Raw genomic sequence first — 25,098 nt, 5'->3', positions numbered from 1 at the left:
AGAGCTCTCTCCCAGCGCTGGCGTTGCGACCACACTCACACTTCAAAGCGCTCCCGCGGCAGTGCTTTGAAGTTTCGAGTGTAGCCAAGCCCTGAGTAAGCAAGGAGCAGGGGACTGGACTGATGACCTCTCAAAGTCCTTTCCAGCCCTACAATCAATGAATGGATTAAAAAAACAAAGAGGAGCCTGGTAGCACCTGAAAGACTAACCAATTTATTTGGGCATAAGCTTTAGTGGGTAAAAAAAATCCACTTCTTCAGATGCATGGAGTCATCTGAAGTGGGGTTTTTACTCACAAAAGCTTATACCCAAATAAATTGGGTAGTCTTGCAGGTGCTACCAGGCTCCTCTTTGTTTTTGTGGATACAGACTGACACGGCTAGCCCCCGATAATGAATTCCAAGTCACTCTTCTAGCTGTTTTGGCTCTGTAGGCTAAAGGGAGTAAGAAGTTAAGCAAAAGGAATGCATTTGTCTATGTCAATACATCCAATTCTGAATACACAGGGGGACCAAAATAACATCATTCCCTTAGATTGTTGCACAGATGTTCTCTGTTACTCTATCCAGAGTAAATCAAGTCAGATACTGTATCTCATACCTAAGAAACCATTATGCTGTTCAAACCATCTCTTACCTCCAGACTTTCCACCACATTACTCTTTAGGGCGTGACATTCTCTCCTTAGTCCATTGACATCAATGGGATTTCTGTGCACACAAGATAGAATGTTTACAAATGGTTACCTGCATTGGAAGGTGATGTCAGTTGCCCCCCTATTGGTTTCCTAAAGCTTTTGAGAGGATGGGGGAACTATCAGACACCACGCAGTCAGGAGAGGTAGCCTCTGAGCTACATGCAATATGTAGAGAATCAGAGTACTTGGATAACAGGTGATTTGGGTATCCTTGTGATCCACTAATAGGATTGCTAGAGGAATTCCAGGAGGAAATTTAATTTATTACAAGGGATTTTTTTTTCTGTTTCCTTGGCTGATGAAAGTTCATCTTTTTAAGGAAAGCAATGAGGATGCAGGTTTAAAGGGACTCAGATTGGGTTATGAGGCCCAGAATTAAATTTACCTTCCTTATTTTCTTTTGAAAAGTCTATTTAATTCCCTCTATTTTGTGTGTATTTAAAAAAACAAAACACAAATCACTGAAATGCTCTCATCTAAATTAAAAAAGGCAATACCTGCTTGCATGCCAAGTTGTACACAGTTGCAAATTAAAGTGGCTGAAGTACAAATGTCTCAAAAAAATCACAGGGCTCAAGAATTTGATGGAAAAAAGATCTGTCACGTAGCCTCCTGCACACAATGCGGAACAGGACTCACACAGTGCTTTCCTAGCTGCTGTGTGTGGAAGAATAGGTGGTGGAGCAAGATATAAATAGGGCTTGACACCCCCTACTGGTCACACATATTCCTGGCTCAGAGGAGAGGCAAGCATGCAGCTGATGAAGTGGGTTCTAGCCCACAAAAGCTTATGCCCAAATAAATTTTGTTAGTCTCTAAGGTGCCACAAGGACTCCTCGTTGTTTTTGCTGGTACAGCCTAACATGGCTACCACTCTGAGCCCTGCTGAGTTTAATATGGGCAAAATGGAGACAACAATTTCATTCTTTGCAGCAGAACACCCAAAAGTTCAGGCAACACTCAGCTTCCCTTCCTCTTTTTGTGTGTGGGGCATTTAATAAAACAAGGCCTCCCGGGTGCGGCTTTTAAGACTTGAGAAGCAGAAGGGGCAGTGAAAGAAGGGAATGTTCGCCCTCAATGGTTACACAAAGTAACCGAGCCGCACAAGTCTGTTCTTTCCTGTCAAGTTCTGCCTGACTTTAGAGCTGAGGTTGACAGCGCTGGCTTAGACAAAGGCTAATCCAAGCAGATGGTGTATTGGCTTCCCCCATTCATTTCTACTGTTGACCTCCAAGCAGTTCCATCCAGAGCCTCGGAAATACAGCCAGCGTCGTGCTGCATGGTGGGCTTGAGAGAGTGGAGCAGCGTTGATTTGAATGAGAACGTCATGCTCATTTCACTTGTGATGTCCGGTAGCACGAGCCTGAGTCCCATGTTCACAAGCTGCATAGGCTCTTGGAGGGTATTAGGCAGCGACCTCTCATTGATTTCAGAGGGAGTTGGCCCACAAATACCTTTGAGGATCTGGGCCCTAGGAGCCTAAATCTCATTGAAAACCAATGGGATTTAGGCTCCTAAATTACACGGATGCTTTTGAAAATGTTACCCCTAGTCAGAATTTGGATGTAAATCTCTAGTGGTGACAAGCCAGTGCTTCAATAGGAATTATCTTGAATTATTCTGCCTGTTCCACCATCTCCCTTCCCTGGTGAGACAATTTGGTGGATGGGCCACAGGCCCCATTCTCCATTACTCTGGGCTGTGTGTAGTTATTTAAATCAGCACCAAGTGAGAGATTGACTCTGTCACCGGGCTGTCTCCACAGAGGTGAATTTCACCCTAAGTAAGGATACTTTTTACTATTGCCCTTGAATTCCCTACTATGGCTCCTTCAAGAAATGTATCCACCCTCTTGAAAATCCTGCTTTTGCTTCTGCTCTGGAGCCCCCTAGTGAGATGTACATAACACAGTCAGGCCACCACACTGGGATCCTTCTTCTGGAAGATGGACATGCCAGTGGTTATGTTAGTATTAGGGTTGTCGGTTAATCGCAGGTAACTCACGCGATTAATGCAAAAAAATTAATCACAATTAAAAAGATTAATCGTGATTAATCATACTGTTAAACAATAGAACAGCAACTGAAATGTATTAAATATATTTGGATTTTTTTCTGCATTTTCAAATCTATTTATTCTATTCCTACACAGAATACAAAGTGTACAATATTAATTTTGAGTATAAATATTTGCACTGTAAAAATGATAAACAAAAGAAACAGTATTTTTCAGTTCACCTCATGCAAGTAGTGTAGTGCGGTGCAATCTCTTTACCCGAAAGTGTAACTTACAAATGTATTTTTTTTGTTACATAACCGCACTCAGACAAAACAAGGTAAAACTTTAGAGCCTACAGGTCCACTCAGTCCCACTTTTTCTTCAGTCAGTCGCTAAAACAAGTTTGTTTTTACATTTACAGGAGATACTGCTGTCTGTTTCTTATTTACAATGTCACCTGAAAGTGAGAACAGGCACTCGCATGGCACTTTTATAGCCCACGTTGCAAGGTGTTTATGTGCCAGATATGCTAAACATTCATATGCCCCCTTTATGCTTCAACCACCCTTCCAGAGACATGTTTCTCCTCTGATGATGCGCGTTAAAAAATGCATTAATTAAATTTGTGACTGAGCACCTTGGGGGAGAATTGTATGTCTCCTGTTCTTTTTTTCTTGCATTTCATGTCATAAAGAATCCTGTGGCACCTTATAGACTAACAGATGTTTTGGAGCATGAGCATTCGTGGGTGAATACATCCGACGAAGTGGGTATTCCCCCCTCAAAAGCTCATGGTCCAAAAAGTCTGTTAGTCTATTAGGTGCCACAGGATTCTTTGCTGCTTTTACAGATCCAGACTAACACGGCCACCCCTCTGATACGTTTCATGTTATAGCAGTCTCAGATGATGACCCAGCACATGTTCGTTTTAAAACACTTTCACAGCAGATTTCACAAAACACAAAGAAGGTACCAATGTGAGATTTCTAAAAATAGCTCCAGCAGTCAACCCAAAGTTTAAGAATCTCAAGTGCCATCCAAAATCTGAGAGGGATGAGGTATAAAGCATGATTTTGGAAGTCTTAAAAGAGCAACACTCTGATTCAGAAACTACGGAACCCAAACCACCAAAAATGAAAATCAACCTTCTGCTGGTGGCATCTGACTCGGATGATGAAAATGAACATGCATCAGTCCGCTCTGCTTTGGACTGTTATCGAGCAGAACCTGTCATCAGCATGGACATATGTCCTCTGGAATGGTGGTTGAAGTGTGCAGGGACATATGAATCTTTAGCATATCTGGCACATCAATATCTTGCGATGCCAGCTACAACAATGCAATGTGAATGCCTGTTCTCACTTTCAGGGGACATTGTAAACAAAAAGCTGGCAGCATTATCTCCTGCAAATTGTAACCAAACTTGTTTGCCTGAGTGATTGGCCGAACAAGAAGTATGAGTGGACTTGTAGGCTCTAAAATTTTACATTGTTTTATTTTTGAATGCAGTGATTTTTTGTACGTAATGCTACATTTGAAAGTTCAACTTTCATGATAAAGAGGTTGCACTACAATACTTGTAGGAGATGAATTGAAAAATGCTATTTCTTTTGTTTTTTACAGTGCAAATATTAGTAATCAAAAATAAATATCAAGTGAGCACTTTACACTTTGTATTCTGTGTTGTAATTGAAATCAATACATTTGAAAACGTAGAAAACATCCAAAAATATTTAAAGAAATAGTATTCTATTATTGTTCAACAGCGCAATTAATTGCGCGATTCATTCTTTTTAAGCGCTTGACAGCCCTAGTTAGTATTCTGAGGTTTGCTTATATTTTCCCACTCCTGTGAGTGGGGCAGCACCTCCACTTTTTGAATGCCTTGGGCCAGACACAAAGAGGCCTCCTGGGAATTCCTACTTACCCCTTCCTCCAGGAAAGCTTGTCCCTGCAGTTCAAGGGCTTTCCTCTACTTTTCCCTCCCCTCCCCCCATTCTCCCTAAACACACGCACACTTTCAATTCCCCAACACAACTTCACCTGAACATCTCTATTGACAAGACAGGCTGGAAAGAGTGAGGGGAGGTATGACTCTTTAATAAATTATTAGCAAAATAAACAACAGCATTTATATATATATTCTATATAGCACTGCATCTCCGCAGATCATATCAGCTTCTTCTCTGGTTCCCATTTCGAAGCTTGTGAAGATCCAAAGACATCTCTCTATCAAGGGAAGTTCTAATGGCGTGGTAGCTAAGCACCTAAAGACAGCTTCAGAAATAACTTCTTTTGCCAGCCATGGGGACACAGCTTGGAGTTAAATTACAGTCCGCGTTTCATTTCATCTAGCCTGTGTCTACTTGCAGAGAACATTAAACTAAAGTGATCCATTTCGCCACCTTAAAAATATTCCTTTGGTGGGTGGGGATACAAGCACAAGCTAAAATTTTTAACAGTAGTCTTTTTAGATTGAAACGTATGCAATTTTCAGAAGTCCGTGAGTCTTAACAATCATCACGTGGAGAAACAATTGGATGATTTGTACTTAGCAGAGATTGAATCCAAAGCGGAGTAAATGTAAATACAAAGCAAAGTCTGGCAGGGTCACTGCTCTTCCCTTGGCTGCGAGAGCTTCGTCAGGCATTATCTTTGTTGAAGAACTGTCCTGATTCCCAGCGTTTGGCCATGGCATTCTTGTGGCGAGTCACTCTGGTGCTTTCTAAAATCTAAAATTAAACACAAAATTATAGACTGATGCCTATGCACTGGCTTTTTATTTTTATAAGACTGTGTTTGTTTCTTAACCTTCCCTTCCTCCCACCATCTCCACCCTCCCCCCAAAATCTCAGGCCTAACATTTTCAGCAGCACACACTGATCTGAATTGTCTTAAGTTCTGAGTGCTCAGTTTGACACATTTCTGTCTTGATTTCAGAAGAGTTGACCACCCACAGCTTATGGAGAATGTGACTCGTGGTGACTCAAGTTGGGCACTTGAGAGTTAAGTTGGAGGCTGCTTTTAAAAAATCCCAACATCAGGCCCTTATAGAGGAAGGTGGAGATAGGTAGCCAGGCCTGTCCCCATTGAAATTGGTGGGAGTTTTGCTTTTGAAGCAGGCACATCTGCCAGACTGACCGGCTAGTTACACATTTCTACATCCACAGCGTTAATCAAAATAATTTCTCACCCTGCTATTAACTGTTACTGCACAGGGCAGATGGACTGACAGCAAGTGAGGTCAGAATAATTGTGACTGCATCTATAAACCTCTGGACACTGTAGTGTCTAAGCTTTTCACACTCTAATGTATTTATCATCCCAACACCCCCTATGAGGCAGGGCAGTGCTATTATCCCTGTTTTACAGATGTGGAACTAAGGCAAAGAGAGACTAAGTGACTTGACCAAGGTCATACAGGAAGTCTGTGGCAGAGAAGGAAATTGTCTCTGAGTCTCACTTAATTATTTCCCTGCCATTGTAAGGGCCTCAGGCACTGATGCACCTCAGCTCCTCCTTCTGTGCTTGTGGCACATAACAGTCTAGTCTCCTGTAAGCTCTAATACTTTGGCCTCATTTCGATTGTTGGGTTAGTGTGCGGGTGTTGGTGCTGGCCTGTGATATACAGGAGTTTAGACAAGATGATCTAGTGGTCCACGCTGGCTTTAAACTCCATGACTCCCAAGTTGCAGGCTACTAACCACCAGAAGGTCCTTCCTCTTCTTTTCCGGGAGCGTTCACTCTTGGATGTGTCTCTGTGAGCCCACTCCTCTCTCCCATGAGGCCCCTCTCTCATCTTTCTTGCCTAAGTGCTGTGTTTAGTCAGACCAATTCAGCTGTTTGAAGATGCTATTTAGTAATCCATGAAGTGTGGAGAAGAATTTTCCATCCCCAGCAGAGACCAGCTCTCTGCAACATTCCAGCGTACGTCAGGCCCAAGCCACTGCGTGGACAGGCACCGAACATTACAGGCCTGGTTCACTGCTGCCCAGCACCTTGTGCCATCTCTGACCAGGGCCGGCCAGAGGATTCAGGGGGCCTGGGGTCTTCGGTGGTGGGGGACCACCGCTGTTGAATTGCCACCGAAGACCCGCCCCGAGGCCAAAATGCCAGAAGGATCCCCCGCCGCGGGTCTTTGGGGCACTTCGGCGGCGGGTCCCGGAGCGGAAGGACCCCCGACCACCGAATTGCTGACAACTACCCGGAGCGGAAGAAGTGAAGGACTCTGCTCCAGGGGCCCTGAAAAAATCTAGTGGGGGCCCCTTCGGGGCCTGGGGCAAATTGCCCCTCTTGCCCATATCTCTGGGTGGCCCTGTCTCTGACACCAGTGGCCGATGAGTATAATCTGCTACCATTCCAGCTGAGTAGTCCTTTACATCCCTTTGGCACAGATGTCAACAACAGCACAAGGTGCAGAGTAGCAGAGACTCAAGGCCCTGTCTGTTTCAGGCATATTTCAGTAACGTTCCTTTTCCATCGGATGACTTGAAACCTCAGGAATTTAACATGGTGCCTTTGCGATGCATGCCCAAGAGGACCAAGAAATGAAGGGTCCCCACAGCCTGAGCTCACAAAATTAAACCTAGAGTTGGATTGAGACTCAGATCAGGACTTCTCAAAGTCATTCAGAGACCTGGACTCGGCCAAGAAGGCTCTCGGCCTCCGGGGGCTGGATTCCTGTTTGATGTTCCCCAATGCTGAAGGGTATTTGGATCGGGCCTATTTCTAATGAACTCGCTGCTAGTGTTAACCCACTGGAGTTTCCCTTCACCCCGGCTGAGGCTGGCTCCTAGCACAGTCTGACCTTGGAGTGAGAGACTGGCTAGAAAAAAAACTTCTATTCTATTCCTCTCACAATGGAATAACTTCCTCCATGCAAAGCCAGCAAAGCAGCTACACTGCGCAAGGAGAGGCTGTTAACTCTTTCCCTGCCCTTTGCATTCCACAGCCACACACGGAGGTGCCCTCACAGTTCTTTCCTGAAGTGCCTGTTGGAGCGGGACCTGACATTCGGAGGCCTGCTCAGTGATTGGAATCATCCTGGCTAGAAGGGGCTGTGGAAATGAGTGCCGGAGAAATGCAGACAAATGCAGACGTGGTCTGAACCAAGCGGGTATTTGGGGGGAGGGAGGCGGGTCTGAGAAGACAGGGAAAGTCCAGAGGCAAGGCTTAAGTGTCTGATGTATTTACCTCTGCGTTGACGTCATTGCTTGCTTCAATGCTCGCATACTGCAAGAGGGGGAAAAAAGGGTCAGACGAAAGGAGCACAGACCCCACCCACTGCCAGCCCTCCCAAAGTGGGTGGGGAGGAACAGGGCAAAGGCATAGCTCCAGCTGCAGAGCTTTCTGGGTGTGGAGGAGAACCCACACCGCAGCAGTGGCTAAGGGTGTGTCGACGCTGCCGTCAGAGGCGTGACAGCAGCATGCATGGACGTAGCCAAGCTAGCTCTGATCTAACTCTGATTTAGTTGGGGTTGGGCCTGCTTTGAGCAGGGGGTTGGATTAGATCCCTTCTTGAGGTCCCTTCCAACCAGGATATTCTTAGCGTGACCAGATAGCAGGTGTGAAAAATCGGGACAGGAGGTGGGGGGTAATAGGAGCCTTTATAAGAAAAAGCCCCAAATATCGAGACTGTCCCTATAAAATCGGGACATCTGGTCACCCTAGATAGTCTATGATTCTACCTAGCTCCAAAAACAATAGGACTGATGATGTGGCAGCATTGGTACAAGCCCACTCAGCCCCTGGGGGACATATTCAAGCGGCTAGCCCAGGCTGCCACAGCTTCACTGCTATTGCTAGCGAAATCAAAGCTAGCATGGGTAGGTCTCCATGTGCAATCACCCCTCTGATTGTGGCGCAGACAGACCCTCAGGCAGCACAGCTGCTGCACCGTCTAGCCAGCCTCCCTCCCTGCTTGATATGGGCACCGGCAGGCCCAGGAGGTAGGCAGGTTTCACAGGCAGGGAGCTGAGCTGAGTCACACCCAGGGAATCCACAGCAGAGCCCAGAACAGAACCCAGGTCACCGAAGCCCTGGTCTGGTCTCTTAACCTACAACTTGTCCAACCATCCAAGTGGCAGATAAAATAGGGCAGCATGGGAGCCTCAGCCTCTCCTCTCACAGGCAGCACCACAAGCGACGGCGACAAAATTTCATTGCCTTTTATACCTGAGCAACTGCACTGCCATGCTTCCCACACCCAGCCCACTGCTAGAATGTGCCTGTGATCCAGGCCGGCCCTGGGGTGCTCACCTTCCTGTCTTCTTTCAGCTTCAGCTTCTTCTTCTCGTCCCACGGGGGCCCCGTGGGACCGTCATGGGCTGTTTCAGAGGTGTGTCTGCCCGTGTAGCCCTGATAGGGACTGGGCACATTAGGTGGAGAGGCTGACCCCGGCGTCCCTGACTGGTGCGAGGCAGGGACAGAGACGGGGGATTCAATCATCCAGTAGCTGTCAGCGATGCCTGAGGTGGCTTAAAGAGAAAGATACACGTGCAAAGGGAGGAGATACAGGGGATGCGTTTTCAGAGGTCACTGGGCCCATAGGATATAAAAAACAGGAGCAAGGTCTCAGGAGTTTTCCTTTGGTCTGGGCCCAGAGTTCGGACCCGCACCTGAACACCCCCAGCTTCCAGAGGAGTCTTGGGTGGATGTTCTTGCTCTGACCCATCCCTAATTCTATTAAGACCATCTGCTATGCATTCTCCACCCCAGCACAGCCTCCGCCCAGGCAATCTGGGCTGGATCCAAAGCCCACTGAAATCGACAGAAAGGCTCTTGGACCTCAGTGGGCTTTGGATCGAGCTGCTCTGTGCTGCAGGAATGGAATCCCTGCCTAAGGAGGATTAAGTGTACTAGAGACACCAGGCATTGTTTGCTAACAGGATCCTACTGGAGAGCTGAACAAGTCCTTGCAGGGAGGAGTTTCTTTGCTCCCCCCTCCCCTTCTCAGGGATGTTTGTCCCAGAGGTGTGAGGGGACATGGCATTTTTAACCTTTACTCTGTTTGTTTGCTCGCAGCTGGGCAGTTTGCAAGTCGTGACTGGATTCCCAGGGGTGTAGAAGGCTGACACAGGAGAGGAATGAGCAAACAGGGGAAGGTGCCCTGGCGTGGCATCTGCCTGAGTCAGACCAGGAGGCGCTCCTTGGGGAGATGCGTGTTTGCCGGAGACGGGGCTTGAGCCATGAACTTTGGTTCTAGAATTGACTTTGACTTTGAATTCAAACGTGGGAAATGGTGGGGTGGGGTAAGGGAACAAGGATCTGGGGTCTCAGTTTGGGCCCAGGGCTTAACCCCTTGTGAGCCCTTCTCTTAGGCTGCAGGCTCCTTGGATGTCCATTGAGGGAAAAACTCCTCTCTGCTCAGGGGGCCAGCACCACCTCTGTGCACCATCTTAAAGGCCTGGTTCTCAGTTACTCCATTCCTGGGCTTAGGACAAGGATGGGAGGTGGGGAGGTGAGATAGGCTGGTTATGCTCCCCCAATTCTGGGGCTGTGCAGGGACCTGCCCAATGGTTCCCATGGTGCCCTAGGGGCCTCTGGAAGCACATAATAGCTCTTGGCCATGGCTCCACCTGGTACACTGGGAACTGAGCCAGCCGGAGAGGTCGCCTGAGTGTGTTCGGGGGGCAAAAATCCTCCTGGGGCTGTTTCCACTCACCATAAGGCCCCCTTATGCAGCCAGAGCAGATAAAAGGGGCCCTGCTGTCACCAAGAATCCCAGGGCATAAGGACATTAGTGATGCATAGGACTCACACTGGCCCTCTGCAGGGGGGTGAATGTCACCCCAGGGGAGCGAAGCCCGATAGTTCTGTCTCTCTTGCCTCACCTGAACTCTGAGATGAAAGCTGAGGCTGGAAGCCCTTCTCCCAGGCAGAGCTGTCATTGCGGGCTGGAGAGAAGCTGTCAGTCAGCAGCCTGTGCCTCCGCTGTTCCTGCAGCTCCTGTTCCCTCTGCAGAGCATTCCGGATCTCCTCCTCGATCAGCCAAGATGTCTGGGGCTTGCACTTCTTCAGGGTGTACTGGTCCTCTTGGGTGCCCGCTGGCTTCAGCATCTTTTCCTTTCCGAGCAGGCCGTGTGTCCCCGGGTCAGTCACAAAGGAGATCTTGGGTTTCCAGAACGGAATGGCAAAGTATTCCTTGGGCACCCTGACCCTCTCCTCCGGATTTGGTGTGGAATCTGCCCTCTCTGTAGTGCTGGGGCACCTTGCCCCGAAGGAATCCTCATCCACCAATTTGCTGCAGCTGCCAGACGGCTGATTGCATGACAGCAGCTCATCCGCCATGCTTCCCTTATTGGTGTTTAGCATAGAATATGGCTGATAAACCTGGAAGCTTATTAGATTCATGTTGTGGTTAGGGACTCTCTTTCCATCTGTGGTGCTCTCCGTGGGGCCGAAGCTGCCATCCATGGCTTGCTGCACTGCAAATTTGCCATTCAGGGGCCCCATTAGATACTCTGATTTCTTTGCAAATGCTGTTTTGTGTGGGGCTGGGAAGGCATCCTCCTGCTCGAACACTTTCTTGCGCTCACCCAATTCCTGCTGCGTCCCCTTATCATACATCCCCAGTAGCCTCCCTTCTTTCTTCAGATCTTCTTCCCGCTTGGTTTCCTGCTCGATCTCCTTCTGGACGTAGAAGGAAACACGGCCTTTGTCTTTCACTTTCCTGGAGGAAAATAGAGATGTGGAGAGGAGAGGCTTGGTCTGGATTTCCACCAGCTCATTGCTGCTGGTCTGTCTCTGGATCCCTCTCTCTTTCCGTAGGCTTTCCTCCCTCTCCATTGCCAAGCGGATTTCCCGTTCAATGGGCGTCTCATTCGTGGCCTTCAGCTCTTTGGCGGGATCCTGGTTGCTGGCTCTGAAATCCAGCTGAGTGTCGAAGACCTCATTGGACATGCTTCCATCGCTAATGTAACCTGCGCTGGACTCATTGGACATTTCACCCAAGCCGGAGTCCAGGTCATCTCTGGAAGATGCTTTGGTCAAGCTGGCTGTTCTCCCATTGGGATCTTCCCTTTCTATACCAGCCGTTTTGGGAGCATACAGCTCCTCAGCCATGGGTGTCTTGTACACCACATCATACCCGTTGATCTCTCTCTGGCTGGGTGCGTTGGCATCGTCATGGTCCATAAACATCTTCACCACAGCCTCAGCACTGTGCCACTCTCCCTCACAGGTGTTCTGAATTGATTCTGGCTTTGGAGACATAACTTGCTGCCGTGGGCTGAAGAGGAAGCGCTGCTTAGTCTTTTCCAGCGTGAGGAACTGTTGCCGGGCAGCGGCAAAGTTGATCTGCTCCCTGTCTATGTTTTCAGAGTTGACGGGCATCTTCACTTGCACTGGGGAAGGGCTATCAAAGCAAAGGGCAAAGCTAGTGGCATAGCCTCCTCCCTGCTTAGCCTGATGACTACCAGCAGAGCCTGTGCTTAGAGAATCCAGCTCCTCCATGCAATTCCGCTTCTCAGCCACGGTGGAGCTTCTCCTCACCACCTGGCTTTGGATGACCTCCTTCCTCTCCTCTTCGAGCTCTTTTGCTTTCTCGGGAGAGATGTCCAAATGGGTGAGTGGGTAATTCAGGTCTTCTTCATCATCCGAGTACAGCTTGGATGGCTTCCTCTCCTCTCTATAAGCCCTGACATCATATAACATCCCCGACTTCACGAGCTCTAGTTTGGACTCTCTGTCTGGAGGTGGAGTCCAGAGATCCCTTTCAGCAGCCAGGGAGTTTGTTGCTAATTCAGATCTGTCTTCTGGCAGATAGCTGGGTCTCCAGTCATGGCTAGTTTCAGCCTTCTGGTTGCCCTGGCTGTAGGGAGCAAACACGTTATCACTGTTCTCGGCTCTCAGTTCTGCAAACGAGCTGCCTTGGTGAGTGTTGCATTCAGGAGTTGTGTGAGGGATATGGAAGATCAGGTTTCTGGTGACTCTGTCCATTTCCTGGGGTGATTCCTCAGTCAACTCTTCAGAAGCGTCTTCCTGGACTCTGAGCTGCAGTTCACCTGTGGGGTTAATCGCGGGTTCCTCATACACCTGAAGGTCTTCTGCATGAAAGACGTTTTGCTGTCCCTAAAGCGGGAGAGAAGTCACATGTTAGAGAGAAACACAAGGAGCGGAAGTCACAAATGAGTATGAAAATGTTGCTCATTCTCCTGACACCAGTGTTCCATTCTGATCCCAGAGTTACTCCTCTGCTGATCAGTAGCTGATGTCCAGGGCCTTGCAGGTCATCTTCCTAGTGCAGGCAAAATCAGAATATGGATCTATTCTAAGTGTAACTTGTCTTATTTACACATATACAGCAGTTCCCAAACAGAGGCGGTCAAAGAGCATGCAGGGCAATCCTCCAGGAATCTCAACCCAACACTAATGTCTGCTTCCCCGGGAGCAACTCTGCATCAAGAATTGCCTAAAATCAGAGTCCACAGCAGGCAGCAAATTCTTGTGCTGCTCTCACAGCCCCTTCTCTCCTGAAGCTGTCCCTACACAAAAACCTTGCATAAGCCAAAACTAACAACAACACTGCATATCTTCTTAAGACTCAAAACTTGCTCGCACACTCAGAACTTGGAACAGCGCCACCTGGTGACAGCTGCCATAACCCACATAATGCTGTGGAAGGCATTTTGGGGCACCATATGATGAAAAGATATTGAGGAAGTGGCTGGTGTGTATGTAGCATCACTGCCTTCTACTGGAGAGAATCAGGACTGCTCAACTATGTGTCATAGGCCCTGCATTGCTGGCACAAGGGATTCTCCTTTAGCTCAGTGCTACAGACCTGTGTGTCTGGAGCAGGAGGATCTGCGTTCTACTGCTGTAAAGTTCTCTGTGGCTGTGGTGCTTAGCACAATGATTATGTTAGCCCATGAGTGTGTTATGAACACAGGATGTTCAGAAATCATAGAATCATAGACTTTAAGGTCAGAAGGGACCATTATGATCATCTAGTCTGACCTCCTGCACAATGCAGGCAACAGCATCTCACCAGGGGAGGGGATCATATTCAGAGAAGACCTAGGCAGGGAAAGACAACCAAACTCAGACAGCAAAGGGGAATGAAACTGTGGATGGAAAAAGCACGTCATTTAGCGTTCACATTTTGTAGCTCTCACAGATTTCCCCCTCTTGAGCTGGGGAAAGATAAGTGCCAGCAACTAGGATATATATTTGAAATGATTGAAAGGGTGTGGATCATAAACACAGTTCAACGGCTCATAAAATGCAGTGAACTTTAACCCAAGTATCGTGCAAAACAGAAATAAATTCCAGCCCTTGACCTTGCTTTTATACCTTCTCATGCCAGTTGTTCATTATGAAACCTGCTGAAGGTGGCGACAGCAGCAGGAGAGTCTATGCTGAGCCTCCGATGACTGTAAACGAGTTACCTCCTTTGTTGTTGCAGGAGCTATATTGCATCCTGGCTCGGTTAGTGGAGCACAGAGTTCTCAGGGATGGGGTGCTCCATAGATATCTACGCAGTGCGTTCATTTATGTATTGGGGCGTGGCTGGGATTCCAATGTATCTATGTGACAAACCTTGCCACACACGTTAGCAGGAATTGAACTGTTCAGCACCAAAAATAGAGTTCTCCATTTGAGCTAAAGGGGACGCTCCATCCAGGGGTAGTAAGTAGCCAGCTGGTATAGTAGCGGGGGACACTAGAAGGAGACATGATTACATGTATCAAGTAAACCCCTGATCCAATGCCCACTGAAGTTAATAGAAATAGCTTCAGGAGGTTTTGCATCAGGCTCAAAGTAAGTATATTGCACCTTGAACATAAGAGCAGCCATACTGGGTCCCCTAGGGTGACCAGACAGCAAGTGTGAAAAATTGGGCCAGGGGGTGGGGGGTAATAGACATCTATATAAGAAAAAGCCCCAAATATTGGGACTCTCCCTATAAAATCAGGACATCTGGTCACCCTAGGGTCACCCCAAAGGTCCATCTAGCCCAGTATCCTGTCTTCCAGTAGTGGCCAATGCCAGGTGCCCCAGAGGGAATGAACAGAACAAGGAATCATCAAGTGCTCCATCCCCCGTCGCCCATTCCCAGCTTCTGGCAAACAGAGGCTAGGGACATCATCCCTGCCCATCCTGGCTAATAGCCATTGAAGGACCTGTCCTCCATGAATTATCTAGTTCTTTTTTGAACTCTGTTATAGTCTTGGCCTTCACAACATCTCTTCACAACCTTGACTAAAGGTTCATGGGCTCTTGACGCAGTAGCATAGCTGAAGGGGGAGCAGCGGCCGCTCCCCCACCAAGCACATGTGGCGCCTTTTTAATTTTACTCTCCCAGGAGCAAAAAAAAAAGGCGCCACCCACTGTGGTGCTTTTACTGATGGGGGCGGTGCTCCAGGTCTTTGGCGGCCCTTCAGCGGCAGGCCCTTCACTAGCTCTAGGTGTCTTTGGCGGCACTGAAGCTTCATCGCCAAAGTACCACCAAAGACCCGCGGAGTGAGTGAAGGTCCCGTTGCCGAAGTACTGCCGAATACCCGCGGAGGAGTAAAGGTCCCACCGCCAAAGTACCGCCAAAGACCTGCAGAGCGAGTGAAGGTACCACTGCCGAAGTACCACCAAAGACCCGCGGAGTGAGTGAAGGTCCTGCCGCCAAAGTACTGCCGAATACCCATGGAGCGAGTGAAGGTCCTGCCGCCGAAGTACTGCCAAATACCCATGGAGCGAGTGAAGGTCCTGCTGCCGAAGTACTGCTGAAGACCCGGAGCGCCACCCCATCAGTAAAAGCGCCGCAGTGGGTGGCACCTTTTTTTTTCTCACTCCCCCTGTTCCCTCCACCTGGCTACACCCCTGTCTTGACACCATCAGAGACCCTTACGATCATCTAGTGTGACCAGCTGTACAACCCAAGCCAGAGAAACTCACCCAGCAACTCCTGGAAAGATACCCTGTCTTGATATAAAGACTTCAAGCACTGGAGGATCCCCCAGCGCCGTAGGTAAGTTATTTCAATGATTAATGCCCCTCACTTTAAAATATTTCCACTTATTTCTGGCCTGCAGCTTAAGCTTCCAACCACTGAATCTCGTAATGCCTTGTACAGCTCAATGAAAGGGCTGCTCTGATGCGGCTGCATCTCTCCCAACTGTGATGTTGCTGCAGTCAGTAACATGGTGTCACCTGCTAAGGCTAGACATTGCATGGGGTTTAAACACGTCAGGCACGAAGAAGCAACAAGCCTCATGTTTGAGTTATGTGAGGGATGGCTCTGCCAGCCACTAGAGAACTTTGCACAGCCGTTCCTCGCGGGAGCTGAGTGCTTTACAAATACAGCTGGAGGTTAGGTAAATATTATGACACCCCATTTTATAGTGGGGGAAATAGATTGATAGAGTAGCGCAAGATACTAGGGTATAGAATGGAACCCAGGATGCCTCATGTCTTGCTCTAACCACTAGACATCACTCTCCTCCCAGAGCTGAGTCTCACTCCTAATCACTACCCCCCTTCTCTTCCCTGAAGGGGAACCCAGGAGTCCTGACTCCCAGTCCCCTACTCTAACTACAACACCCCCTTTCTGGCAATGGTAGCTGCAGCCCTTCCTACTGTGTGACTGGTGCAGGACATCTGCTCCGAGCAGAAGACTCCCTGGAGCTATTTCAGACTCATTTGGAAGCCATTTCTGCAGAGCTTCTGGGAAGCCCCTGCCCCCAGGTGAAAGGGTCAAATTCAACACCTGGAGAATGGTGGGGCAATGCACTGGCACTGAAGCCACCTCAGCTTCTTGCAGGTCTGAATGGCTCCCATAGCTTTTCACTGCACGGACACTGATCTGCTTAGAGAGTCCCTGGGTCAGCAGCTGTAAGGTGATTGACTCCAGGGATGGATTGGGCCCGTTGTGCACTAGGAACTGAAATCCAACCTGCAGTTCCCAAGAGTTTATGCTCCGCTGAATTCTTGTATGACTCTCTCATTTCATACCAACGGGTAATTATCCTTCCTTTATAGCTCCTGACTCCACGGAGATTGGAAACTTATCACCCACCTGCAGCTTATCTCCTGTCCCGGGTCAGAAGTCCCTGCTGGGAGTGGCTTTGGTGTTGTGGAATGTGTGGGTGTCAGCTCAGGACACGTCATTGTACGCGCCACGTTCCTCCGACGGCCCTGCCACGGAGTGAGCAGCCAGCTGGAGCAGGCACCTGGAGCGGGAACGTTTTCCAAAGCCCAGAGCCTCAGTGGGAAGTGCGCGGGAGTCAGGTGCTTCAATCCCTTCGAGGATCTGCACCTCAGGGGGTAAAGTCCTGTTGAAAGTCAGTGGGACTCCAAAGCAGGCCTTTGAAAACATTCCCCACTGTTGCAATGCAGCGTTGGATGGGAAAGGACCCGAGGGACTAGTGATTTGGGGTGCTCAGCGTTAGACACGTTAAAGGAGCCCGATTACCAGACAGCACTCAGCAGATCAGGCCCCTGTAAGATGTCTGAAGTTGGGCACTCGGAGTCCCGAATCACTTTTGGAAATCTTGGTCCAGGGGCAGTGTGGCCAAGGGGGTGAGACATGGCAGGAAATATGTTCTGCCCAGTTCTACCACAGACCTGCTGGCTGGCTGCACACAAGCCACATCCCAGCTGAGTGCCTCAGTCTCCCCATCTGTAAAATGGGGATAATGAGACTTAACCATCTTTCTGAAGTGCTGTGAGGTCTATGAAGGGAAGCCTCAACAAAGAGCATGAGAGTTTTATGCTGCTTCTGGCTCCCTGCTTCTGGCTTGTGGGCAGGCAGGAAATATGTCCCTGTATGATCTCCTACCCAGGATTCACACACAGCTCCCCATGTGTCACACCTGCACAGGAGCCACACATGCAGCACTCTGTGCTTTGAGAGGGGAGAATGTCACAACCATACTCCTGGCCTGCACCCTCTACAACCCCTGAATGAATGGTCAGGTTCCTAAACTCCCTGCCCCACTCCCAGGGAGCCAGGGGAACGGCGCATGAGAAGAAGCACTAACCCTTGGATGGATATTCATGATCCAGTACCTACCTCCGAGGAAGGCCCATGCCCACCTCCATTGTCTTTGGAAGCAACAGGGCTTTTTGCTAGTCCTGCCAGATTTCTCAATTACAGAGGGAGGAACATTGTGAGGGGAGCTGATCAAGCAGAGGATTGGGGGCAGGGGGCTGAGGGAGGGATGTGAGTTATGCTTACAGTAAGGGACAGCGGCACCAGGAATCCTGGGTTCTATTCTCGGCTCTTCCTATGAGAAGAGAGGAGGAGAGGGGATGGGACAGACAGCGAATGGGAGTTTGGTGATGCTAAGAGTGGGATTGCCAGCAGATGGTGGGATTCCCCAAGGAAGGTCCCCCCCACCCTGGGGATTCCCGCACTGGTCACTGGGTAGCACTGTGGCTCCAAACAGGGCTGAAAGAGGAGTCTCTCTGGAGAGCACTAAAGCACGTGGCTGGGGATGGGAAGGTTTGGGGCAAGCCTCTGCTAGTCAGGGGCGGCTCCAGGCCCCAGCCGGTTGCCGGGAGGGCAGCAGGTAGGGTGCCTTCGGCAGCGTGCCTGCGAGAGGTCCACCGGAGCCAGGGACTGGCGAGCGGCAGAGCGCCCCCCCGCGGCATGACGCCATGCTTGGGGCGGCAAAATGTCTAGAGCTGCCCCTGCTGCTAGTTGTGGGGTTCACTGCCCTGGAGTTTGGGGGGCAGAATAAGCGGAGCACTGGCAGCCTAGGCAAGAAGGAGGGAGGGGATGAGAGACCATGGACAGAAGCCCACAGACCAAATCATACCCCCCTCACTGGGAGAATTTGGTACAGTCAAAAGGGAGGGAATCCCTGCCTGGCGGTGACCCTGCTGTCTGGGGAAACTCTCATCTTCTGGCCAGGGCAGAGTCACACCGTGCGACATAACGCATGGGTGCTGGGCAAAAACAGGGTGTCAATCCCAGTGCAATTGGACCTAGCCCCCACCACTGCATGCCCAATGACTCACCCCTTGCAGCTCCACAGGAGTGCTGGGGCACAGCAGGATGGGCAGAGGTGGGTGCAGCTGTGAGTCATGGAATGTTTAGGAGCATTAGAGATTGTGGCTTCTCATATTTAAAGGGCCTCCTGTCACAGGGCCAGTTTCTCTTACAGCACATTCCTCACCATCGCTCCGGGCCGCGCCAGCCCCAGGCCACCCGATGCTCATCGCTCTGGGCTGCTGCGGCCCCAGGACGCCTGGTCCCCATCACTCCAGGCCACGCTGGCCCCAGGACACCTGGTCCCCATTGCTCCGGGCTGCGCTAGCCCCAACAGCCTGGTCTCCATCGCTCTGGGCCCTGGTGGCCCCAGGACACCCAGTGCGCATCGCTCTGGGCTGCACTGGCCCCCCCCACACTCAGCCCACAGCAGCCCCCACTCTGTGAAATAATTTTCTCAGCAATGTATTGTTGCCAGCAACATGGACAAGAAAAGCAAGACCTCAATTGCTGCTTCCCAAGCCTGGGAGAGAAACCAAGGAGGCAGTGGGGCAAAACCCAACCCTTTCCAGACCTGCTCCCTACTGCGCTCTTCTCCTGTCCTGCAGCTCCTGGTCGGCAGAACGACTGCAAGGAGAGGCCAGAAGTAGCCCCGTCCCCTCGTTCCTGGGGAGGGATGAGCAGGGGGCGACCTGGCAGAGTGCTGGCATTTCTGTAGCGGTCATGGACTGCTCGGGGTCTGCCCTGCGAATATTAGAAATGGCACCAAACTCCCTCGGACCATTGCTCAGAGCAAGTGCTGCACATGCTAGTACCCAACAGTCTCTGCGGCCTTTGCCCAGACCCAACATCACAGCCTCTATTACCCAGAACCACCTGGGCCTACTGCCCATACACAACTCTGCATCTTGTATTTCCCAGAAGCCCCTGGGGCTTTTCCCAGACCAAGCACCACATCCTCTATTCCAGCAGCCCCCGGTCCCTCCCCAGACTTAACACCACCTGCTCTTCACAAACACAACTGGCTTGGTTCTTGCTCCTTTTATGCGTGAACACTGACCAAAACATACACACAGAGCACCCCCAGGCATCTGTACACAGACACTCACACCCACAGGTGCACACACACACACACAGACCCGTTTGCACGCATGTGAGCATTTTCACACACACCGGACTGGTGTACAGACGACACACGCGGTACAGTGTAAGCGTTTGGGTCTCCTGGCTACAAGCACTATCGAAGAGCCAGGCTATATTACTAGTAGCAGCAGAAAGTTATACAGGAGCTGCAAAGTCTACCCCGATCCAGGCCCCACCCCAATCCAGCCCTCCCACCCCACTGAGAGCACAATGCACGTACTGTCAAATGGACCCTCCAGCACGGCGTTCCAGTTCCCCATGGAGACCTCTTAGGGGGCATCCGGCTGGGCTGGTGTTTGTGAACGAGTGCGTTTTTGAACTACGTAGGTATGGGTTGGAGGCAGGGTGGGGTGACGCTGCCGGAGCTGCCAGGAGACCATGGGCTGCATTGCCCTGATAAGCTCCTGGCCCCAAGTCAGTGGAGGAATTCCAAGAATTCGCCTGGGCTCACTGTTGGAGGCAAACGGTTGCTGAACCCGAGGCTAGTGCCCTGCTCCCTCCCCCAATGTGCACCTCATCGTGATGACCTGCACTTTGCAGCACCCTGGAACTATCAGGCTGTTGAGTTACTGCAGGGATTCACTGAGCGGGAGCCAGGGCCACAGGCCCAGCCCTTCTCCCAGAGGCCTCGCATTGGCTGCGTCGAGAGGTGGCTTTCGATCCTTTGTCCTGCAGCCTGGAATGCACTGAGCCATCTGCTGGGCAAACTACTCCCAGCCCTGTCAGAGACACGGGCGCCAAGATTTATGCCATCCTTACCATCCATCACCTTCTCTGTCAGCAGCAAACTAGCCCCTCTTAGATCCTGACCCTACCAAAGCCCTAGATCTGAACCATCCTGGCATTTGAGGGAAATCTTGTGGCTAAAATACTTTCCCTACCTCTGCCACAGGTTTGCCTTGTGACTTTGGGTTAGTCCCCTCCCCTCTCTGGGCCTCAGTTTCCCCATCTGTATAAAAGGGAAGACCCATCGCACAAGTAGGGTTGTGAGCGTGAGTTCATCAGTGCAATGCTCAAACCAAGCACCACATTCTCTATTACCCAGCAGCCCCTGGGGCCACTGCCCAGCCAACCACCACATCCTCTATTACTCAGCAGCCCCTGTGGCCACTGTCCAGCCAAGTGCTACATTCTCTCTATGTAAAGTGCTTGGAGCTTCGCCGACACACGGCACCAGCACCGGAGAAGGACGATGGTTGTTTGGATCCAAAGCTTGATCTGGAATTTGCCACCTGCACCCTTGTAACTGTCACCTGTGTAATATAAATTGCCCAAAGGCTGGGAGATCATACAGCTCATTGCCGCATCAGCCAGTGCGTGGGAGATGCCAGAACAAAGCCCCAACACCTGAGCATAGTAGTCAGAGCTTCTTGCCCATGGCTTAATGCTGAGGAGGAAGCAAATTCCTGGAAAGGGCAGGACTATGTCCAAGAGCCCTTGAAGGGTACCAAACTGGCCTTCCTTAACAAACACTTCAGGAGGAGGTGGGGTGGGTTCAGGCACAAGCACTGTCCTGTTTACATTATGGGCGTCTCCCTCTGGCCAGGATTCCTCCCATCCCAGCTGTGTATTATGTCTGATAACCCAAGTGTTTGCTCTTGCATAGCTGAAATGGGAGCTCTCACCAACGCACGGTACCCTAGCCCCTGAACACTCAGCTCAACAGCTGCAAAGCTTCCTGGGAGAGGGTTTGTCCCTCAGGAGTCTCTCACTGGCTGCCTTGGTGCTCCCAGCCCATGCCATCCTGGGGATCTTGGGAATCAAACTCTGGCCTCTCTTGCCTCCCCCTAGGATGGTGCACTAACTTGGAAGCCTCCCCTGGGACTGGTGCTGTCACCATCACCCTGCTCTGCCAAGGAGCAGTTGGCGGGAGGTGCTTCTGGGCAGCTTGTACTAAACCGCGGCAACAAATCACATCTCCTGGAGGCAAGACCTGCAAGGGGAAAGGAGAAGTCAGACTAAGGGGAAAGGCCTCCCCTTTCCACGGGCATGCTGATCCTCGTTCTCTGCAGAGGACCCCTGTGCATCCTCCATCTAACAAGCCAGCGGCAGGGGCAGGCGCGGGGGGTGTTCTCTGGCATCCTTTGAGTTCCCGGGTTGGGGGAAAGCCTCATGAATCTCACAGCGCCACTTTCTGGAAGTGCCATCTAGTGCAGTAAACTGCAGCACCCCATGCCGCCTGCCACTTGACAGTGGCACCAGCCAAAGCGCCTCCTGATACATAGCGCTGCTGCCTGATAGTGCCGTCCGGGGCCCCCTCCTGACAACGGCACGCTGCTTTAACCCCTTTAAGGCCAGCCCCACCACTGTGCTTCTCCCTGGCCAGAGAAGCCCCATGTTCCAATGCCTTCAGGGCCAGGGGCTGGCTTGGTGTTTCTTAGCAGCTGATCCGTGGTGGTTCTGTGGCCTCTTCTGTTGCTTTATAATTATGATTATTACTTAGTATTTTTATTACTCTGGCACCTGAGAGCCCCAGCCAGGCGCCAGGTGCTGCACAAACACTGAACAAAAATCCCGTCCCTGTTTTGATTTCCTGCCCCATTTGGAAGCTGAAAAAGAGAGGGGAAAACCCGCTCCCCATGGGGGCATCACAGAGGAAAGGGAAAACAGCAAGTTCAGACCAGTGCCAGGTACACCTCAGCCTCTGTCAGGCCCTGACCCGTCCCCCAGCCAGGCTAGGGAGACACTGCTGAGCATCAACGTGGCGTCTCAGCAGAGAAACAGGGCCAAAGCTCTTCTCAGTGTGTGTAAATGAGAGAGACTGGGCGCGAGAGACCAACACCACGATGCCCCCTCCCCAGCCAATGCCCCCCCATCACTTCCTACAATGCGCCCAGAGCGCCCAGCACTGCTGCTGACATCAGATTTAGGCGTCGCTCCCGGGCTAGGATCCCCGCTCACAGCAGAATCCAGCCTTTCCTTTTCATTTTAAAGCATTTTGCCTGGGAGAAACAATGCCGAAACCTAGATCGGGGCTTGTTTACTAAGCTGTAGTTGAAAATCCCAGGTGTTTTGGGCAGGCTCACGCCCTCTGACTGACCAGCTCTGCTGTGAGCCTGGTGAAAAAACACTCCCCCCTCCCAGGTCTCACCCAGCTCGGGCAGGGATTTTTTAGTGAGTGTCACTCTTGTTTTTCACTGGGGCTTTTCCTGTCTACCTGGCCAGTGCATCTGAGTTGAGAGAGCTGTCCAGAGTGGTCACAATGGAGCACTCTGGGATAGCTCCCGGAAGCCAATACCATTGACTTGTGTCCACGCTACCCCAAATTCGACCCGGCGATGTCAATTTCAGCACTAATCCCTCATTGGGGAGGAGTACAGAAATCCATTTCAGGAGCCCTTTAAGTTGATAAAAATGGCTTTGTCGTGTGGATGGGTGCAGGTTAAATCGATCTAACACTGCTAAATTGGACCTAAACCCGTAGTGCAGACCAGGCCTCAGGCTCCAGTGTGCAGAAGCAGATGTGTTCTGGGAAGGGAGCATGGGGTCTAGTTCCTCATGGATCTGAAACAAAGTCCACTGTCTGTTAACATGGGTACGAAAGATACTGCACCCTCAGGACGAGGGTGTGTCTAGTTCAAAATCAGGTGCTGAGATTTCTTGTACCCCTTAGCAGGTGTCACTGATGCTCTGGGTCTCAGCCCTGGGGTGTGTCACAGAAAGCTGCTAGTGGCTGCTGGACATTTCAGACAGCTTTAAGGGGAGCGCAGCTACTTAACGCAGCAGGTGAGTGCAGGCAGAGGACACCTCCCAGCTGCTGAGTGTTTCACAGTAGGGCAGACAGAAGGTACCTGGTGTGTGGCTGAATACAGCAGGTGAATGCGGGTGGAAGGTCCCTGCCGCCCTGGTGAGCGTGCCAGCGGAGTCTGAGTAGAACACACCTGCAGCAGGTAAGTCCAGGAAGGATGCACCCATTATGCTGCAGTGCTCCAGAGAGGCGATTGAGGCTCTCACGTCCCTCTGATGTGAGTGCGATGTTGATGTTCGCATAGTCCTGATCCCAGCAGGGCTCCCTGCACGGGAGGTGATCCTGCACGGACAACCAGCTCTCCTCTTACACCAGCAGCTTCCAGGGGAGCGGTGAACTAACCAGTCTGTCTGGTGACAGCCAGGGTCACTTGGACATAACAACAGCTGATGTGGAATGCAGCCAAGCACTGGGCCAGCACAGGAATGAGCACTGAAATCCTGATTTCCAGGCCCCTGCTTAACCTGCTAGAGAACACTCGCCAAGAATGGAACCCAGGAGTCCTGGCTCCCAGTCTGAACCTCGGAGGGTGCACTCCTTCCCAGAGATGGGAATAGAAAACACAGGCATCCTGGCTTCCGTCTCCCCCCTTTTCTAATCACTAACTCAGGGGTCGGCAACCTTTCAGAAGTGCTGTGCCGAGTCTTCATTTATTCACTCTGATTTAAGGTTTCACGTGCCAGTCATACGTTAACGTTTTTAGAAGGTCTCGTTCTATAAGTCTATAATATAGAACTAAACTATTGTTGTATGTAAAGGAAATAAGGTTTTTGAAATGTTTAAAAAGCTTCATTTAAAATTAAATTAAAATGCAGAGCCCCCCGGACCAGTGGCCAGGCCCCGGGCAGTGTGAGTGCCACTGAAAATCAGCTCGCGTGCTGCCTTCAGCACACGTGCCATAGGTTGCCCACTCCTGGACTAAACTCTACATTGTACTCAAGAACAGAACAGAACCCAGGAACAGAACCCAGGAGTCCAGATCCCCAGCAAAACCCTAGGGCACACTCCAGCCCAGGGATCGAAAGGCTGTAGGACCCAGGAGTCCTGGCTCACAGTTCCATCTCCCCCTGCTTTAATCACTAGGTCACACAGCCTCCTCTTAGCACCAGCGGTGAAGATTCACATGAAGAAACAGCCTAAGTATCTATCACCATTGGGCTTACCTGTGCCCTGGGCTCCAGGGTGGCACAGAGGACCTGCCACGGCGGGGTGTATTTAAACATCTTCTCTCGCCCCTGGAATCACAGCTTGTGCTAGGAAGGCTGCCCCGTGGCACACAATGCCGGGTCCAAGGTGAAAAAGCTGAAGTCCAGGGAAGACCCTCGGCTATCAGTCTGATTGTGATGAGGCTCCCAGCCTCTGCAGGTTACCACGATCTATCAGCGCGTAGGACTGATTGGAGCAGAAAGAGAAAGGGGATTTAGTCTGTTTACACCCAGCTGGGGAGCGACCAGTTATTCTGGAGCCAATCCCAGCTGGCGAGTGCTCCTCTTTCCACTTCCTCTCTAGGCGCTGCAGGGAGCTGGCTGCACCCTCTTAAGCAAGAGCCGCATGACACCCAGCAGGAATGGGGAAGACAGGTGTG

At 50.7% G+C, this 25,098-nt stretch overlaps 1 protein-coding gene across 2 annotated transcripts; it reads right to left on the bottom strand.

Annotated features, from left to right (window-relative positions):
* Window positions 1-4,773: 4,773 nt before the first annotated feature.
* MISP (mitotic spindle positioning) lies at window positions 4,774-24,858 on the bottom strand. Of its 2 annotated transcripts, none has more exons than XM_032783283.2 (5): window positions 24,677-24,858; window positions 10,527-12,765; window positions 8,953-9,170; window positions 7,888-7,926; window positions 4,774-5,426 (listed from the first exon to the last, which is right to left on the bottom strand). In XM_032783283.2, the coding sequence occupies exons 1-5, from the start codon at window positions 24,734-24,736 to the stop codon at window positions 5,337-5,339; spliced, it is 2,646 nt and encodes an 881-aa protein (XP_032639174.1). In that variant the 5' UTR covers window positions 24,737-24,858; the 3' UTR covers window positions 4,774-5,336. The 2 variants fall into 2 exon arrangements, with proteins under 2 accessions (XP_032639174.1, XP_032639095.1); XM_032783204.2 differs by lacking the exon at window positions 24,677-24,858 and adding an exon at window positions 19,986-20,096.
* Between the last annotated feature and the right edge of the window lie 240 nt (window positions 24,859-25,098).

This window comes from Chelonoidis abingdonii, chromosome 11 (genome assembly GCF_003597395.2).
Source record: "Chelonoidis abingdonii isolate Lonesome George chromosome 11, CheloAbing_2.0, whole genome shotgun sequence".
NCBI classification, from domain to species: domain Eukaryota; kingdom Metazoa; phylum Chordata; order Testudines; family Testudinidae; genus Chelonoidis; species Chelonoidis abingdonii.
Note: the sequence above shows the minus strand (reverse complement) of the source record. Positions and strands in the feature narration are given on the sequence as shown.

Bases quoted from the DNA above. Each gene is read 5' to 3' on its own strand.
- MISP (XM_032783283.2), bottom strand. From the start codon at position 24,736: ATGTTTAAATACACCCCGCCGTGGCAGGTCCTCTGTGCCACCCTGGAG. The intron at 12,766-24,676 runs GTAAGCCCAATG...CTCCCGCTTTAG, and splicing joins CCCTGGAGCCCAGGGCACAG to GGACAGCAAAACGTCTTTCA. The intron at 5,427-7,887 runs GTAAATACATCA...GTTTAATTTTAG, and splicing joins GCAATGACGTCAACGCAGAG to ATTTTAGAAAGCACCAGAGT.